Source organism: Marmota monax, unplaced genomic scaffold, assembly GCF_021218885.2.
Source record: "Marmota monax isolate L192 unplaced genomic scaffold, Marmota_monax_Labrador192_F-V1.1 WCK01_AAM20220418_F8-fsc00128, whole genome shotgun sequence".
NCBI lineage: Eukaryota > Metazoa > Chordata > Mammalia > Rodentia > Sciuridae > Marmota > Marmota monax.
The window spans coordinates 1,307,410-1,325,323 of record NW_026693452.1 but is presented as its reverse complement, the minus strand read 5'-3'; the positions used below and the strand labels follow the sequence as shown (position 1 = coordinate 1,325,323).

The window sequence follows — 17,914 nt, the reverse complement described above, 5'->3', positions numbered from 1 at the left end:
TCCAGACTGGTAATCATGGGTGATAAGGACAATTGACCTTCTAACACTTTCTATGCAAGAGGGAGGACCATAGAGCTGAAGGCAGCAGGAAAGGCTCCCTGGATGTCTTTAGAACTTGAACTGGATGCTGTGTCATCTCAGTGAATACAGCGTGGATACTATGGACAAAGGACACTTCATGTCTCCAGAAGGATGGTGCAAGGTTTTATCACACTCTCTAGAACAGTGCTCAATTTGAAACATATGAATTGATTATTTCTGGAATTTTCCATCTAATGTTTTTACACTGTTAACTACAGATAACTGAACTGACAGAAAGCAAAACTGTGGATAAGAGCATTTATCTGTATAGTGGAAAAGCCCAAATTCCACAGTGTTCTGGTGACTTGGCTAATTTAGAAATGGGTGGGGTTTGACATAAATCCCAGTCTTTTTATTTAGTGACCAGTATCTTTTCCATTAAAATGGAGGATCTGACCAGAAGAATTTGGTGATAGTTTTTTTCATGGATTAGACAAAATTTTGAAATAAGTAGACTTGGACAATGAGCTCTGTCTTAGTCCATTTTCAAATGCTATAACAAAATACCTAAGGCTCTGGGTCCTTTGTAAAGAAAAGAGATTCATTTTAGCTCACAGTCCTGGAGTTTCAAGACTATAGCATTTACATGTGCTTGACTCTAGTGAGAGCCTCATGACAGATGGCATTCATACTGTTGAGTGCTATAGTTTGGACCTGGAATGTTCCCCCAAGGTTCATATGTTGAAGGTTTGGTCCCCAAAGCAGCCATATTCAAAAGTGGGGCTTTGGGGAAGTGATTGGATCATGGGGGCTCTGCCCTTGACAGTGGATGAATCTGTTGTTAGCTGAATGGACTTCTGGGAAGTGGTAGAGGCTGTGGCAGTGGGATCTGGTTTAAGGAAGTAGATCATTAGGGGCATGCCCTGGAAGAGTATTTCTTGTCCCTGGTACCATCCTCTCTGTTCTCTCTTTCCCTCTCTCTGGCTGCTGTGTGATGAGCCACTTTCCTTCCCAATGCCCTTCCTACCATGATGTTCCACCTCACTTCAGGCCCCGAGCAATGGAGCCAGCTGACTATGGACTGAAATGTCTGAATATACATCTTTTCTCCTTTAAGTTGTTTTTCTCAAGCATTTTGTCCCAGGGACAAAAAGCTGACACACACAGTAAGAACTTGTGTAATAGTGGTGAATAGTGTACATGCAGGAGGGAGTCGAGGGAGGCTCCAGCAACCTGCTCTCACATAGTCCAGTCCCTCCAGACCTGTATTATCCCTCCAAGGGTCAGGTCTCAGAACCCAATTACCCTCCACAAGGCCCCACCTCTTAAAGGTCCATCACCTCCCTCCATGCCACCACACTAGAGACCAAGCCTGTCTCAGGGGGTCAGACCAGAGCAGCATCCAACACTCCCACAAACACATAAGACCCCCACCTCTGGTAACCTACTGTCTGTGGTCAGCCCTGCCTGACCATTCACCTCACTTCCCACCCCACTTTTCAACAACCAACAGCTTCCTTTTGCTATCTCCCAATGAAATAGCACCATTCCTCACAAGACAATCTGAGCTCAGATTAATGTCATAGGAGAAATACTCTATCTCCTCCCACATAAGTACTGTCGTTTTTGTTGGGAGGTGTGTGCTGGCAATGGAACCCAGCACCTCACACATGCCAGTCAAGTGCTGTGTCACTGAGCTACATCCCCAGCCCTACTGTCTCTTATTTTTGTTAACATAAACAAAAGCAAAAGTAATAATAATGTTAACAACAACAACAAAACCAAAAAACTCTAATAGTTCAAGTCTTAGATAAGATAGGAAGAAAGTATGGCCTAGAGAGTATTTAGGGACAGTCAGGCTCCGGTCGAGCTCATCTTGTGTGGATGGTGAACTATGCTCCAAGTGACAGCATCAATCTTGACTCAAAAGGAGTCAGGGTAATGCCAGAGTCATGAAGAACCAAAGCAAAGAACAACACAACACCCTGCTGTATGTATCATGGGTGAGCTCCGGGGTCGTTTTTACTGTCCAGACACAGGGTCACACAAGCCATTGCCTAACAGGAAGATGCTAAAAGACATGAAGAAAGCCTCTGATTAGAAAATCCCTTCTTCATGTTTTACCAAAAAGAGATTTCAAAGTTTGAAATTCACCAGGACAAAATTAGAAAAACAGGTTATTCGGAAAATGTGTCAGATCTAGATATCCTAAACTTATAATTAAACTAAACTAAAGTGCTCTCAGATATTTATTCAAACACATTAGTAAATATTTTTTGCCACAAATCCTATGGTATTGCCAAGGGAAAACGTTTTAAACCTGCTCTTTACAGATAATAAAAGTGGCATATGTAAAGTATATCTTGCTTTTCTAATGACACTGATGGACTAATAGAGGATATGGAAACACAAGAATCAGGATTGTTCTGTTGCTGTTAAGTGCTGTTTTAAGAAAAGTAATCCAAGATAGAGTACTTGAAAAATAAGAAGTTTCCATAGTCATACTCATTCCTCTTGTTTTATAAACAAAATCATGAACAAACACTGACCATTGGAAATTTTCTCCTGTTGAAACAATGACAGTAAATGTGGAAAAGGACTATGTTCCATGACTATAGCTGAAGGAGTGAAAGCAAGCTGTCAGTGTTAATCAACCTTACACAATCCCAACGCATGGCTTCTTCCTCCAGTGGTCTATACCCACCTGACTGGTCTGCTGGTTGGCTCCTCTTCCCTTGTTCATGTTCTTTGAGGAACCATAGGAGTGGTTTGGTCTTACATGAAATTAGGGAACAGCGTCTGTTTGTCAGGTAGAGCCAACAGCAGGAGCTTAAACTGAACCAAACCATAAGCCCCAAACTAAATTAACTGATACTTGACAAACCTCTGATTAATCCCAAGTGATAAAGTGATATGTTTATAATGTAAAATATAACTAAAATACTTTTTAAATCTTCATGAAAGCAGCACATGGTACTTTCTTCTTTTTCTTTTTTTTTCGACTGGGAATTGAACCTAAGTCCTCACACATACTAGGCAAGCACTCTGCCACTAAGCTACACCCTAGCCCATCTTTTAAAATTTTGAGAGAGGTTCTCACTAAATTGCCCAGACTGGCTTTGCACTTATGATCTTCCTGCCTCAGCCTCTCAAATAGCTGAGATTACAGGCATGAACTGCCACCACCTGGCCACATTACATTCTTATTTTTTTAAGTTCTGGGGATTGAACTCAGGCCTCACACATGCCAGACAAGGGCTCTACCATTGAGCTACATCCCCATTCTGACATTACATTCTTATATCTTCTAAAATGATACATAATTTGGAAAGTGGAAAATACCCTAGGATGGTGATTTCATTATTAAGAATGCCTCTCTTTAGCTAGGTTTTTTTTTTCTTTTCTTTCTTTCTTTTTTTTTTTTTTTTTTGAGTACCAAGGATTGAACTCAGGGGCACTCAACCACTGAGCCACATCCCAGCTCTATTTTGTATTTTATTTAGAGACAGGGTCTCACTGAGTTGCTTAGCGTCTTGCTTTTGCTGAGGCTGGCTTTGAACTCAGGATCCTCCTGCCTCACACTCCTAAGCCTCTAGGATTACAGGCTGTGCACCACCGTGCCCGGTTAGCTAGGTATTTTTAAAAGTCATTTAACAAGGACACTTTCTTATTTCTCCAACAGGCAAAAGATAACACTGCAAGACAAGAGAAGTAGTAAGTTCTGGTTACTATCATTCCATGGGAGGGCTCCTCAATGCTTTCTCGGTGATTTCACTTAAAAGTCTTATTCATGCTGTCTGCAGCCCTTGCTCATGTGCACAAACCACATGTCAGTGGTGTCCCCATGAATGCTTCTGCAAGTCTGTCCTTCATCCAACTGTTCTAAGAACCAGCCATGCAATATCACAACAGACACTTCAGAAATACAGAAGATAATCAGAAATTATTTTGAATCCTTATACTCCAATAAAATAGAAGATAGTGAAGGCATCGATAAATTTCTTAAGTCATATGATCTGCCCAGATTGAGTCAGGAGGATATAGACAACCTAAACAGACCAATATCAATTGAGGAAATAGAAGAAACCATCAAAAGACTACCAACTAAGAAAAGCCCAGACTATTTGCAGATGACATGATTCTATACCTAGCAGACCCAAAAGGGTCTAAAAAGAAACTATTAGAGCTAATAAATGAATTCAGCAAAGTGGCAGGATTTAAAATCAACACGCATAAATCAAAGGCATTCCTGTATATCAGTGACAAATCCTCTGAAATGAAAATGAGGACAACCACTCCATTCACAATATCCTCAAAAAAAATAAAATACTTGGGAATCAACCTAACAAAAGAGGTGAAAGACTTATACAATGAAAACTACAGAACCCTAAAGAGAGAAATAGAAGAAGATCTTAGAAGATGGAAAAATATACCCTGTTCATGGATAGGCAGAACTAACATCATCAAAATGGCGATATTACCAAAAGTTCTCTATAGGTTTAATGCAATGCCAATCAAAATCTCAACGGCATTTTTTGTAGAAATAGAGAAAGCAATCATGAAATTCATATGGAAAAATAAAAGACCCAGAATAGCAAAAACAATGCTAAGCAGGAAGTGTGAATCAGGCGGTATAGCGATACCAGACTTGAAACTATACTACAGAGCAACAGTAACAAAAACAGCATGGTACTGGTACCAAAACAGGCGGGTGGACCAATGGTACAGAATAGAGGACACAGAAACCAATCCACAAAACTACAACTATCTTATATTTGATAAAGGGGCTAAAAGCATGCAATGGAGGAAGGATAGCATCTTCAACAAATGGTGCTGGGAAAACTGGAAATCCATATGCAACAAAATGAAACTGAATCCCTTTCTCTCACCATGCACAAAAGTTAACTCAAAATGGATCAAGGAGCTTGATATCAAATCAGAGACACGCCATCTGATAGAAGAAAAAGTTGGCTACGATCTACATACTGTGGGGTCGGGCTCTAAATTCCTCAATAAGACACCCATAGCACAAGAGTTAATAACTAGAATCAACAAATGGGACTTACTCAAACTAAAAAGTTTTTTCTCAGCAAAAGAAACAATAAGAGAGGTAAATAGGGAGCCTACATCCTGGGAACAAATCTTTACTCCTCACACTTCAGATAGAGCCCCAATATCCAGAGTATACAAAGAACTCAAAAAATTAGACAATAAGATAACAAATAACCCAATCAACAAATGGGCCAAGGACCTGAACAGACACTTCTCAGAGGAGGACATACAATCAATCAACAAGTACATGAAAAAATGCTCACCATCTCTAGCAGTCAGAGAAATGCAAATCAAAACCACCCTAAGATACCATCTCACTCCAGTAAGATTGGCAGCCATTAGGAAGTCAAACAACAACAAGTGCTGGCGAGGATGTGGGGAAAAGGGTACACTTGTACATTGCTGGTGGGACTGCAAATTGGTGCAGCCAATTTGGAAAGCAGTATGGAGATTTCTTGGAAAGCTGGGAATGGAACCACCATTTGACCCAGCTATTCCCCTTCTCGGTCTATTCCCTAAAGACCTAAAAAGAGCATGCTACAGGGACACTGCTACATTGATGTTCATAGCAGCACAATTCACAATAGCAAGACTGTGGAACCAACCTAGATGCCCTTCAATAGACGAATGGATAAAAAAAAATGTGGCATTTATACACAATGGAGTATTACTCTGCATTAAAAAATGACAAAATCATAGAATTTGCAGGGAAATGGATGGCATTAGAGCAGATTATGCTAAGTGAAGCTAGCGAATCCCTAAAAAACAAATGCCAAATGTCTTCTTTGATATAAGGAGAGTAACTAAGAACAGAGTAGGGACGAAGAGCATGAGAAGAAGATTAACATTAAACAGGGATGAGAGGTGGGAGGGAAAGGGAGAGAGAAGGGAAATTGCATGGAAATAGAAGGAGACCCTCAGGGTTATACAAAATTACATACAAGAGGAAGTGAGGGGAAAGGGAAAAATAATACAAGGGGGAGAAATGAATGACAGTAGAGGGGGTAGAGAGAGAAGAGGGGAGGGGAGGGGAGGGGGGATAGTAGAGGATAGGAAAGGCAGCAGAATACAACAGACACTAATATGGCAATATGTAAATCAATGGATGTGTAACTGATGTGATTCTGCAATTTGTATACGGGGTAAAAATGGGAGTTCATAACCCACTTGAATCAAAGTGTGAAATATGATATATCAAGAACTATGTAATGTTTTGAACAACCAACAATAAAAATTTAAAAAAAGAACCAGCCATGTTTCTAAAGCTGGGGCTCCACTTCATGAACACTTGAACAGCTTTTGCCTTGAAAGCACCTGTGTAAAGCCTAGTGGATGGGCAGGTCTTGGACTTTCTCTGTCCACATCTAGGCCTTAGCTTTTCTGTCACTAAGAGGCCCATATGTTTTCCAAAATGTTGCAAGACTTGGTTTGACCTGTGGGAGCATCAGAGCAAGGCTTAAAGAAATATAGGAATGGGCTGAGGTTGTGGCTCAGTGGTAGAGCACTTGCCTAGCACGTGTGAGGCACTGGGTTCTATCCTCATTACCACATACATACATACATACATAAAGTTTTTTTTAAGTACAGAGATACAAGAGCTGGATTTCAAGCCTCAGGACAAATAAGGAAATTGCACCAGGCAAGATGTTGCAAGACTGTAATCCCAGTGATTCAAAGGCAGGAGTATCACAAGTTTGAGTCCAGCCTGGGCAACTTTAGTGAGACCCTGATTCAAAATTAAAAGTTCTGGGGATGTAGCTCAGTGGTACAGTGCTCCTGGGTTCAATCCTCAGCAGCAAAAAAAAAAAAGCAAAATTGAATTACAGAATGTGGAGCTGTGTTTGATCAGCTCATTTGTTCCAGCCATTGATCTCCATCTTTCATGTGTCTGAATCTGAGAATGTGCTAACTGTGTGTGCACTTGCTTACCTTGAGAATGAGTTTTGATTGTTTTGGCCACCTGTAATTCACACAGATACCGAAGGCAACAGGAATGGTCAGGCACACAAGGGTAATTCCTGAAGAGAAGAAAAATTCATCAGACCGTATCCCCTCTCACCCTAACTACCCAGTCCTTCCTAAAAAAAATTCTATTTCAATTAGATAACATACTTTAATAAAAGTTGCATTTTGTTTTTGTATCCTTCTCCAAAAATAAAAACGATCTCTGAAAGACAGTTTTCAAAGGTCATATGATACTAATGAGTGCCACCAGACCTGGTTCATCAACTTCCTTCTCAGAATCCTTCTGACAATCACATGAAGAGTTAGAGAAACAGGAAATGAAAAGATTAGAAAACAGGAAGATCATTTTAAAATCCATGAAATTCTTTGGTCCCTACATATAGGTGTTATCCCTCTAAAATCATAGCTATTGCTTCCTTATTCGAGGCCAATGTGTCATTTGCTTCACCGAGTAAAGAACACCTATTGTAGACATTAGAAATAGCATTTGCTACACCACCATAGCAACTTCTCATATTTCCCAAGTGTCGCCAGGTGACCCAAAGATGAGTAGAAAAAACAAATGCCTTTGTAATTAGCTCAAGTGAATAAAGCCATTGAAGGCAGGCTCAGTGCAGCAAAGGTGACTGTCCCCCCGCCAATAGGATCTGTACATGGACGTTTTCCAGTGCCACTTTCCAAATGCATTGGAAACCTGTGCATTGCTGTTTATTTATAGCAACAAATATGGTAAAGTTTCACAATACTGGCTCCAAAGTTTTGTGAGTAATTCATGACATTTTAGGTTCTTTCAGAATGTATTATCAAAACAGAATATATTAGGGCTGGGGTTGTGACTCAGAGGTGGAGTGCTCTCCTAGGATGCATGGGGCACTGGGTTCGATCCTCAGCACCACACAAAAATGGAATAAAAAATTGTGCTCACCTACAACTTAAAAAATAATTTTAAAAAAGCAGAATATATAAAATAATTTACTAGTCAGAAAAGCTGCACATAAAACTGTGATTGTGGGCTGGGGTTGTGGCTCAGTAGTAGAGTGCTTGTCTGACACATGTGAGGCACTGAGTTCGATTCTCAGCACCACATAAAAAATAAATAAAATAAATAAAGGTACTGTGTCCATCTACAACTAAAAAATATTTTTTAAAAAATGGTTCCTAAATATGGATGTCACTCAAATTTTACAAATGTAGTGGGCTCCTGTTATCAGGAGATGGCTTTGTTCATGGTTTTGAACTATGGGCCATGGACTGAAGCCCTCAAGATGCTTATATGATACTCCAGATGACACTTCTAAGTTCTGAGAATCATAGTTTCTATCTTTTCTTCAAAGACTTCAATGAAACTAGAACAGGAAGATCATTTCACCACACTTTTCTAAGCCTTGTAAGTCTACAGAGATCTTAGGAATAAATCGGAGCTTAATGATAAATAACATTCCAGAGAGGAGCTAATGAGATCTGGATGTGGTTGTGACATGCAGACGAGCTCTAATAAGCAGTACAAATAACTTACATTCAATCTGTAAGAAAAAATCAAGGCTCACAGGTAACGTGAAGGGTGAAATCATGGGACATTAAGATCTCATCAGAGCCACTAGAATCAGGTAAACTTTGAATCATAAAGAGTCCAGTTGCACTGGGTGCAGCAGCACACACCTGTAATCCCAGCGGCTCAGGAAGCCGAGACAGGAGCCAACCTCAGAATAAATGAGGAACTAAGCAACTCAGTGACACCCTGTCTCCAAAAAAAATACAAAATAGGGCTGGGGTTGTAGCTCAGTGGTCCAGTGCCCCTGAGTTCAATCCCCAGTACCAAAAAAAAAAAAAAAAAGAGTCTTGTTGCTTTATAGTCTAATTATCTAAGATTTGTGTTTTCTTTTAAAGTAAGACCTCTGGCTTTCATTATTTTCAAAAATGAACTCTTAATAGTGTGCTATGGGAGTTCAGATGTTGTTTATTCCACCAGAGGTTCATGTGTTGAAAGCTTGGTCCTCAGTGGCTATATTGGGAAATGGAAACTTTAAGAGATGGCTTCTCCCCAGAAGTGATTATAAAAGCCTTAGCCTGGCCCCAGCCAGCTCTCTCTGTCTTCCTGACTAGGGAGCAACTGCTTTCTCATGCTCACTTCCATTTTACTAACTGCCTGATATTGACTCAGGGTGGAGCCAGGGGGCCTCACGAGAATATGTGCATTGCTGTTTATTTATAACAAAAGTTGACTGACACATCATAAGGGTTAGGAGCTTGGACTTTACAGTCAGATTCCTGAGTTAGAATTCCAGTTCTAAGCCAGGGGCAGCAGCTCACGCCTATAATCTCAGCTACTCAGAAGGCTGAGGCAGGAAGATTGCAAGTTCAAGTCAGCCTTGGCAACTTAGTGAGGCCCTGTCTCACAAAAAGGGAAAGAGAGAGGGGGGGGGGAGAGAGAGAGAGAAGAAAGAAAGGAAGGGAGCAAGGGAGGGAGGGAGGGAGGGAGAAAGAATTCCAGTTCTGTTCTTACCAGTAATTTAACCTCAAAAATCTAGAAATTCAAACTAGTAATAGAGTCTATGCTGTAAGGTTATGTATGGAATTAAATTAAATAACACAAAAATAAAAATCCCTGCAGAAACAGCGATGCCTAGCACTATCTCCATTACCGTGACTGCTGCATTTCCCAAGCCCAGTACAGACCTATGTTCTGATAGGGAATGGTGAGGTTCTGCGCAAGATCCCAGGACCAGGTGTAGAGGTAAAGGCAGAGTGGCATCATTCCCAGGGCGGCCACTGTGGAACAGGCTGTCATACTGATGCTGAAAAGTAAAGTGAAAGCCATACTTAGGAGGAAGAGCTGGAAACAGAATCCAGACTTAACCAACTCTGAGCACTTAGTCTTCACCAAAGCAACTGCTGAGACAGAATTTCTTAGAGATTACATGGGATAAGACACTTGGAGCCCACTTCTCTCCTGTTATTCAACAAATAATGGCTTCTTTTGTGGTCTAGAAAAAGATTTCCTACAGTTCTTATCATTCATTAGTTCATTTATTTGAGCATCTGCTTGCTCTAAATGTTGTACTAGCTGCTATAGGAATCTTTGCTGTCTCCTTATACAGTTCTTTTTTATTGAGATATATTTCTCACACCATAGAATTCATCCTTTTAAAGTATACAATTCAGCAGTGTTTAGTACAGTCACAAGATTGTGCAACAACAGTCTTATTTCCAGAACACTCTAATCACCCCCAAAAGAAAGCTATAGCAGTTACTCTTCATTCTCTCCTTCCACAAGTCCCTGGAAACCACTGATCTGCCTTCATCTTCATAGGACTGAAGGATTGCCTCTACCAGACATTTCATATGAACAGAACCATACAATCTCTGACCTTTTGGTGAGCTGAGCTTCCTTCACCTAACACAATCCATGTTTTAGCACATATTCAAAGCTCATTCCTTTTCATGGCTTTTTGTCCTTCTGGTGTTGCATCGATTTTTATGTATGAACCCCTTGAATTTTGGGATAAATACCACTTGGACATGATGTACAACCCATTTTGATGTTGCTAGATTGAGCTTGCTGGTATTTTGTTGAGGATTTTTGCATATATATTCATAAGGAATATTGGTCTGTAGTTTTCCTTTCTTGTGACATCTTTATGTAGTTTTGGTACCAGGGAGACTGGAATAGTCCAAGTGAAAAATGCCAAAAAAGCTGACTAAGCACCTGTCCAGTGTGAAGTATTGTTAAATTCCAGGAAAAAGTTACCCAAACACCACAGACTATAAGATTGTCATCGGATGCAGCAGACTTTATGGTCACTGCCCCTCAGACAGAGCAAGCAGGAAAGAGCAAGGGGAAGTATGGAATCAGAGAAAGGGTAGGATGGATTAAAAGTTCTCTTCCAATTCTTCTGTGGTATGATCTTATTATTAAAAGTAGAAATTGAAGCAGAGTGATGGGTCAGAGTAAAAAGTAAAATTTCTATGTTTCAAAATAATGCTGAGTCAATTGGGTCAGAAAAAAAATATATTTTAAATTTATTTATTTATTTATCAGCAATACTGGGTATTGATCCCAGGGATGTGCTAACCACTGAGGTAAACTCTTCTTTTTATTTATTTTTTATTTTTAGATAGAGTCTTGTTTGTTTTTGTTAGTTTGGGTTTGTTGTTGTTTTGTTATGTTTGGGGGATTTTGTTTTGCTTTGTGGTACTGAATATTGAACACAGAAGTGCTCTACAACCAAACTACATCCCTTCCATTTTTTTTTTTGAGACAATTTCTTACTAAGTTGCAGAGGCTGATCTTGAATTTGCAATTCTCTTGCCTCACATTACTGAGTAGCTAGGATTATAGATGTGTGCCATTGTACCAGTTTGTTTTTGTGGTGCTAGGGATTGAACCCATGGCCTTGTGCATGGCGAGGCAAGCACTCTACCAACTGAGCTATATCCCCAGCCCTATATCCTGTTTTATTTTGTCTGAATATATAGTTTTTAGGGAACTTAGCTCAGTAGCAGAGTACTTGCCTAGTAAGCACAAGGTCTTGGGTTCATTTCCAGTACTGGAAAAAGAGAAAAAAAGGAGATAAATGTATAGTTTTTAAGTTTTTGCTTTTATGTTGTTGTTGTTGTTATCGTTTGCTTTGTGGTTGGTTTGGGGTTTTTTTTTTGGCGGGGGGGGAGTTTGATTTTTTTTTGAGACAGGGTCTCTTTATGCTGCCCAGGCTGACTTCCAACTCCTGCACTTGAGCAATCCTCCCCACTTACACCCACTCAAGCAGCTGGGACTCCAGATTCAGGCTAAAATACCCAGCTTTGTTTTTGAAGTTTTTTTTTTTTAATTGGAGAAAACCACTTAATTACATAATTAAGAACATAATGAAGAATAGTTTAAATATTTTAATATTTAAGATATTAACATACATAACTTGAGTAACAGAACATTGCAAAGGTCCCACCTGCTCTGAAATGGAAAGAGAAAAAAAAGCCAACAATGCAAAAAAGTTGGCAAATCGTGTGGTACACCATAAATATAATTTTAACTGTCAATTTAAAATAAATTTTTTTTAAAAAGAAGTTAATAAAAAAACTGGAAGTTTACATTTCATAAAAGCTAAGAAAAGAGAGTTCCTAAATGATGTCTAAGTAGCAACCAAAGATCAGAGAGGATAATAAGTAACTCAGTGCCTTTTAACCACCCTGCATTTCTTTGAGTCTCCCACTCCAAATCTATTCTGTTCATCTCTCACCCGAACTCCCAACTTCCAAGTTCAGGCTCTGAAATTAACACCTACAGCAAAAGAGTAAAATTAGAGTAAGTAAGACCAATGGAAATGAGATACCCTTCAGATCAATAAAATGTTCTATTTTTCAATTGCTGGAAAAAATTACACAACTGGTTAAAGCACATAAAAACTGTCAGTATACTGCATTAGCCCTGTTCTACACAGTGGAGTAAAGCAAATGAAAGCAGGCGCAACATCACACAAACCCAGTGCGAAAATCAAGAGTTAATTCACCTAGACTACAGGCCCAGAAAGTCTGGGGAACTTTTTAATAACCGTTGTTTAAAATTCTCACACCAGCGGGTTATGGGGGTGCATGCCTGCAATCCCAGCAACTCCAGAGGCTAAGGCAAGAGGACTGTAAACTCTAGGCCAGCCTCAGTGACATTATTAATGAGACCCCGTTTCAAAATTTTTTTTAAAAAAGTGGGAAGGGGCATGCTGGGGGTGTGGCTCAGTGGTAGAGAATTCCTGGGTTCAGTTTCAGACCTTCTGAAGAGATAACATGGGTCCTCTAGTACTTTGAGCCCATGATTCCCATGTCATTCTTCTCCATAATATCACCAATGGGGCTAGGGTTGTGGCTCAGTGGTACAGCGCTTGTCTAGCATGTGCGAGGGGCTGAGTTCGATCCTCAGCACCACACAAAAATAAATAAATAAAGGCATTGTGTCCAACTACAACTAAAAAAAAAATTTTCTTAAATATACATCACCAATATTTCCAACTAACCCTGCTTATTCAACAACGTGTCTATGATCACTTTTTTCATTTTCTGCCCCATATACTCTTGGCAAAGTAGCAGCCCTTTTATATCTCTGATATTAATAATAGTTCTGTGTTCTCTTGGTCTGCTGGTCACAATGGCATACCAATGGAGAGAGTTTGGCAATGCCAGGCAGAATTAGCAGTCCCTCTTCTGGAATTCTGAATCTGTTGTCCTCTGGACACTGGTACTGACTGTGCCTCCTGAGCAACATTCATACTCACTTCACACTACTTGAGGGCACACCTCTCACCTGTGCCAGGGAGCAATCTTAGGCCCAGGGCCTTACTTTCCTCTCTTTTGGGCCCGGTGTTACCTCAGGCTGTGGCACTTAAATACTTATGGAATAAACATATGAATAGAATAATGAACAAGAGTGTCAATACACTGTGCTGTTCAAATGTGCCCTCTGCATTCCTCACTGTCATATTTTTACAAGTGAACCTCACTAAAATTCTAGTGAAATGACTCCTTCACCATAATTCAAATGGTTGATACCCCAATTGCAATCCAATAAGAGATTTTCTATGAAATTATACTCTTTAAAAAAATTGCGGGGGGGGGGGGCTGGGGATGTGGCTCAAGTGGCAGCGTGCTTGCCTGGCATGCATGAGGCACTGGGTTTGATCCTCAGCACCACATACAAATAAAATAAAGATTTTAAAAAAATTAAGTTGGTTTTTTGTTTGTTTGCTTTTGCAGTACGGGAGATTTAACCCAGCATCTCTACACATACTAGGCAAGCAATTTACCACTGAGCTATATCCCAGCCCAGATAAAAGTACGATTTTATGGAACAAATATTTAGTTGGTTGGTGTTCCATTCATAAATTCAGGCTTGGATAACACAAGTATTTGTATAGATCTGTTCTCTTTTCATTTTCTAGTCCATGCTTACTTGTTCAAGTAATAGTACTTTTTTTTTTAATTACTTTTTTCTTTTCAAAAGAATCATGCCATGCCACATGATTGGTTTTGGGTTGTTTTTTGTTTGTTTGTTTGTTTTCCACTTAATATACCACAGACATTCTTAGATCAATACATTTAAACTCAATCTTTTAAAGAATGGGCTCATTTTAAAGATGGGCTGGGGTGTAGCTCTGTGGTAGAGCACTCACCTAGTATGTGCAAGTGCCCGGGATTTGATCCCCAGCATCATTAATTAATTAGTTAATACTGCAGAGTACTTAACAATCTAACCTAATTATCTAATCTTCAATCACTTATTTAATGACAGATAAGGTATTTTTTTTTAGTTTTTTGCCATTATAAATAATGTATAATCATTCTTCTATATATTTCATTTGAGATGATATTTTATTTCTGTAGATTTCCCAAAGTAAAATCACCATACTACACCCAAAGCACATCATGAATGTTTCAAACATTTTCTTTTTTTGTTTGTTTGTTTTAACAGACACTGCCAGATTAATTTCCAAAAGATTGTTGCAAGTTACAATCTTGTCTACTTTGGGTGTGATCAATCCCTTTTAATTTTCATGAGAACACTGAAAAATGTCTCACTTTTGTTGTTACACACTTGACTCTAGAAGACTAAGCTTTCTTCTGCATTTTTGGCTTCTTCTGTATCCTCCTTTCTAAACAGTCTTGCTGATCTGCCTTTTTCTTCTCAGCTAGTCAGGGCTCTTTAAAATTATAGTACATATCATCATGTACAATGCAAATATTTTTGTCAAACTTATTATATATCTTTGACTTTGCTCATGACTTTTGCCATAATTAACATTTGTATAGTCAAAAGCTGTTTTTTTGTTTTGTTTTGTTTTTTAATAGCTTCTAAGTTTCTTATCTTGCTAAAGATCTTTCCCCATCCTGAGGACATTCAAATATTTCCCCCAACACACGTATTTTTACTTTTTTATAGCTTGATACTTTATATTTTCAACTCACTTAAAATTTATATTTTACATAGTGTGAGGTATTGAGAAACAAGTGTGTGAATATAATTTATCAAATAAATCATATGTCACTACAGTGAAGTACCAACCTTACCGTGCATTAAATGTCTAAGTTTATTCAAAATGTTTTCTGAAAACTCTATTCAAGCCCATTAAATAATTTTATTTTTTCCTGAACAAATGCCAGAATGTCTTCACATATCAGAGGGCCAATACCTTCCCATAAATTTTCCTTTTAAAACTTTCTTAGTAGTTTTTATGTATCTTTTTCTCCAAATAAAATCTAAAATTATTTTATCCTATTAGGAGTGTTAACTTAAAGACTTCTTTCTGGTTATATTAAAGAAAAGCATTATGCCCCAACTCCCCAACCTCTGTATCCCTGAGGAGAGTGTCTGGGAAGTTTCTGCAAATTCTTGGCCTACGACATTGCTACATTCCTTGGCTCTCCAAGTCCTGGAAGGAATTCCATATTACATCACTTTAATCTTGAACTTCTGAAGATCCAGCACAACAATGCCTTCTTCCTGACCCACCCCATGGCTTTGACTCAACAGAAAGGTAAACTTGATGGTTGTGGGTAGGAAAGTGTGAGATTTGTGTCAAAGTGTGTACTCTCAATTCCCTCAGTTATTACTTCCATCCCTTATACATTCCTTCAAGCCCATGACATGATAATGGCCAAAGGTGGCAGTAGATGATCCTGATGCTCTGCCACTTGTTATGAATACCAACCAAGCTGGAAAAGCACAGGTGAATCTATGTGAATGCACTGGGAAGCCACACCTTTTGTTTTACTGTCGTGAAATTCCTTCCAATGCGGCTAACTGGATCTTTTGACTGTTCACAAGTAGGAAAATTGTTGGCACTGTCTGACTTTACTAGAACAAGATTCCACTTGCATTAAGTAGAATGGCATCATCCACCCCAAACTATTGCAGAGAATAATGAGACAGATTTAGCAGGTCTGGACAAACAGGTAAGTCCTGAATCTCCTTAAAATAGGGAAATTACATATGTACACATTCCGTTGAAAGGCAGTGTCGATTAAACATTTTGCAAATGAAGCTTAAAATATTCAAATGTTGCTTTAATTTCAAATCCATAAAAAATCAGGAACTCTAACTCTTAAAATGAAAGCACACATACTTGCTTCTCCACTAAAAAAAAAAACAGTCATCTCACTAACAGATGGACAAGGAGAGTGCTATAATATCACATGGAGATGGGCACACACCTGTAATCCCAGCTACTCAGGAGGCTGAGACAGGAGGATTACAAGTTTGAGGCCAGCCTGGGCAACTCGGTGAGACCCTACCTCAAAATAATATTTAAAATGAGGTGAGGAATGGGGATGTAATTCTGTGGTAGGGTATTTGCATACCATTCATGAGGCCCTGGGTCCCATTCCCAGTACTGCAAAAGAAAAAAAAAATCATGTCGATAGAATTGGCCCTAGAAAAGAGCTTAAGGACCAGTTTTCCAGACCCAAATATGTCTGCTGCCTTGCAATAATAATGAGCATTTATCAAGTACTACATGCTTTGTATTGTACCTCATGCATATTTATGATGTTTTCTCTTTTTATCTACACAATAACTGTATGTGTAGGTGTTATTTCCATTTTATTCACAAAGAAACTGAAGTTTAGAGTGTGATAGGAACATTCATGAAGTCCCATGGATTCATTCTCAGCAAAGCCTTAAGCACAGAAGATTTTCATTTCTCCACCAGGCCAAGTCAGACAGATTTGAAAAATCTGAAGTCCTGTTTCCAGGGTCTTTTTTCTGATGACCAAGGACTTTTTTAAAGTTCGGTGAGCAACATTGGTCACTGAACTCCACAGTCTCCACTCCCTTCCATGGACAGAATATTTTCTCTCCAGTGTAGGGTACAAATACATCTTTTCAGGAAAGAATAGACCTACCTCAAAGAGAGCAGGGCAGAGTAGTAGTTAAATGAACCATTCTGGAAACAGTGAGCAGATGCATTACTTACCGACTGGCCACCTAGGCAGATTATGTAAATTCTCCAAGCTTTAGTTTCCTCACTCTTTTTTTTCTTTTTGGTGGTACTGGGCATTGAACCCAGGGTCTCATTTATCAGTTTCCTCCCTTCTAAAAGAAGGAGAAACATAACTACTTCATGGGCTGTCGTGAGGCTGAGTAACTGCAAAACACACACACACAGATCTTAGTTTCATGTCCTTTCCTCAAATGCAGCAATCCTGTCCATCTCTGGAATGGCGTAAGGCAAAAATCGTCTCCATATCTTTAGCCCTTCCCTACCCATGCCCTCTACAATGTTACGTTGTAGCACCATCCATCAAAACCTACTTCCCCATTCCTTGAATCTGGGCTGGGCTTGCAGTTAACATGGACCAATAGGATGTGATGAAATTGATGATGAACTGGATTCAAACTCAGGCCTCACAAAATCTTCCATGCATCCCCTTTCTCAGAGCTTATAATTAGAGCACACCAATAATCCCAGCAACTAAAAAGTTTGAGGCCTGTCTCAAAATAGAAAGGAGTAGGAATGAGATATGGCTCACTGTTAAAGTGCCCTGTGGTTCAATCCTCAGTACAAAAAAAAAAAAAAAGCAAACAAAAAACAACTTGTGATTTGGTTTCAGCTAGCCTGCTGGAAAATGAGAGACAATGTGGAAGGGAACCCAGTTGTGCCAGCTGAGGCCATCCAAGACCACTGTATATTTAACCAATCCCCAAACATGCAGAAGAACCCAGCTGAGAACAGCCAGGGAGCAGGATAATGTCGAAAGCTCTTCATACCAATAGTCTTCTAGAACAATGTCAGTCGACATTCCAGGATATGGGAACAACAAGGGCAAATCAAAGTCAGAAAAATGGGATGTGTGTAGAGAACGATGACTGGTCTATTTTGATAGACGGGTTGTGCTC

General features: G+C 39.3%; 2 protein-coding genes across 2 annotated transcripts in view; both read right to left on the bottom strand.

The window, feature by feature from the left end:
• Positions 1 to 17,914, bottom strand: part of Slc10a6 (solute carrier family 10 member 6) — a 30,044-nt gene that overhangs the window by 8,269 nt on the left and 3,861 nt on the right. Inside the window, exons 2-3 of the mRNA XM_046457653.2 lie at positions 9,715 to 9,833; positions 7,003 to 7,091 (exon numbers count right to left, since the gene is read on the bottom strand). Coding sequence (XP_046313609.1) covers positions 7,003 to 7,091; positions 9,715 to 9,833 — 208 coding nt within the window. The remainder of the gene's footprint in view (positions 1 to 7,002; positions 7,092 to 9,714; positions 9,834 to 17,914) is intronic.
• Positions 9,722 to 17,914, bottom strand: part of LOC124101613 (uncharacterized protein C4orf36) — a 34,887-nt gene continuing 26,694 nt past the window's right edge. The window contains exon 5 of the transcript XR_009228043.1: positions 9,722 to 9,833. The gene's annotated coding sequence lies outside the window, so the exon portion shown is untranslated. The remainder of the gene's footprint in view (positions 9,834 to 17,914) is intronic.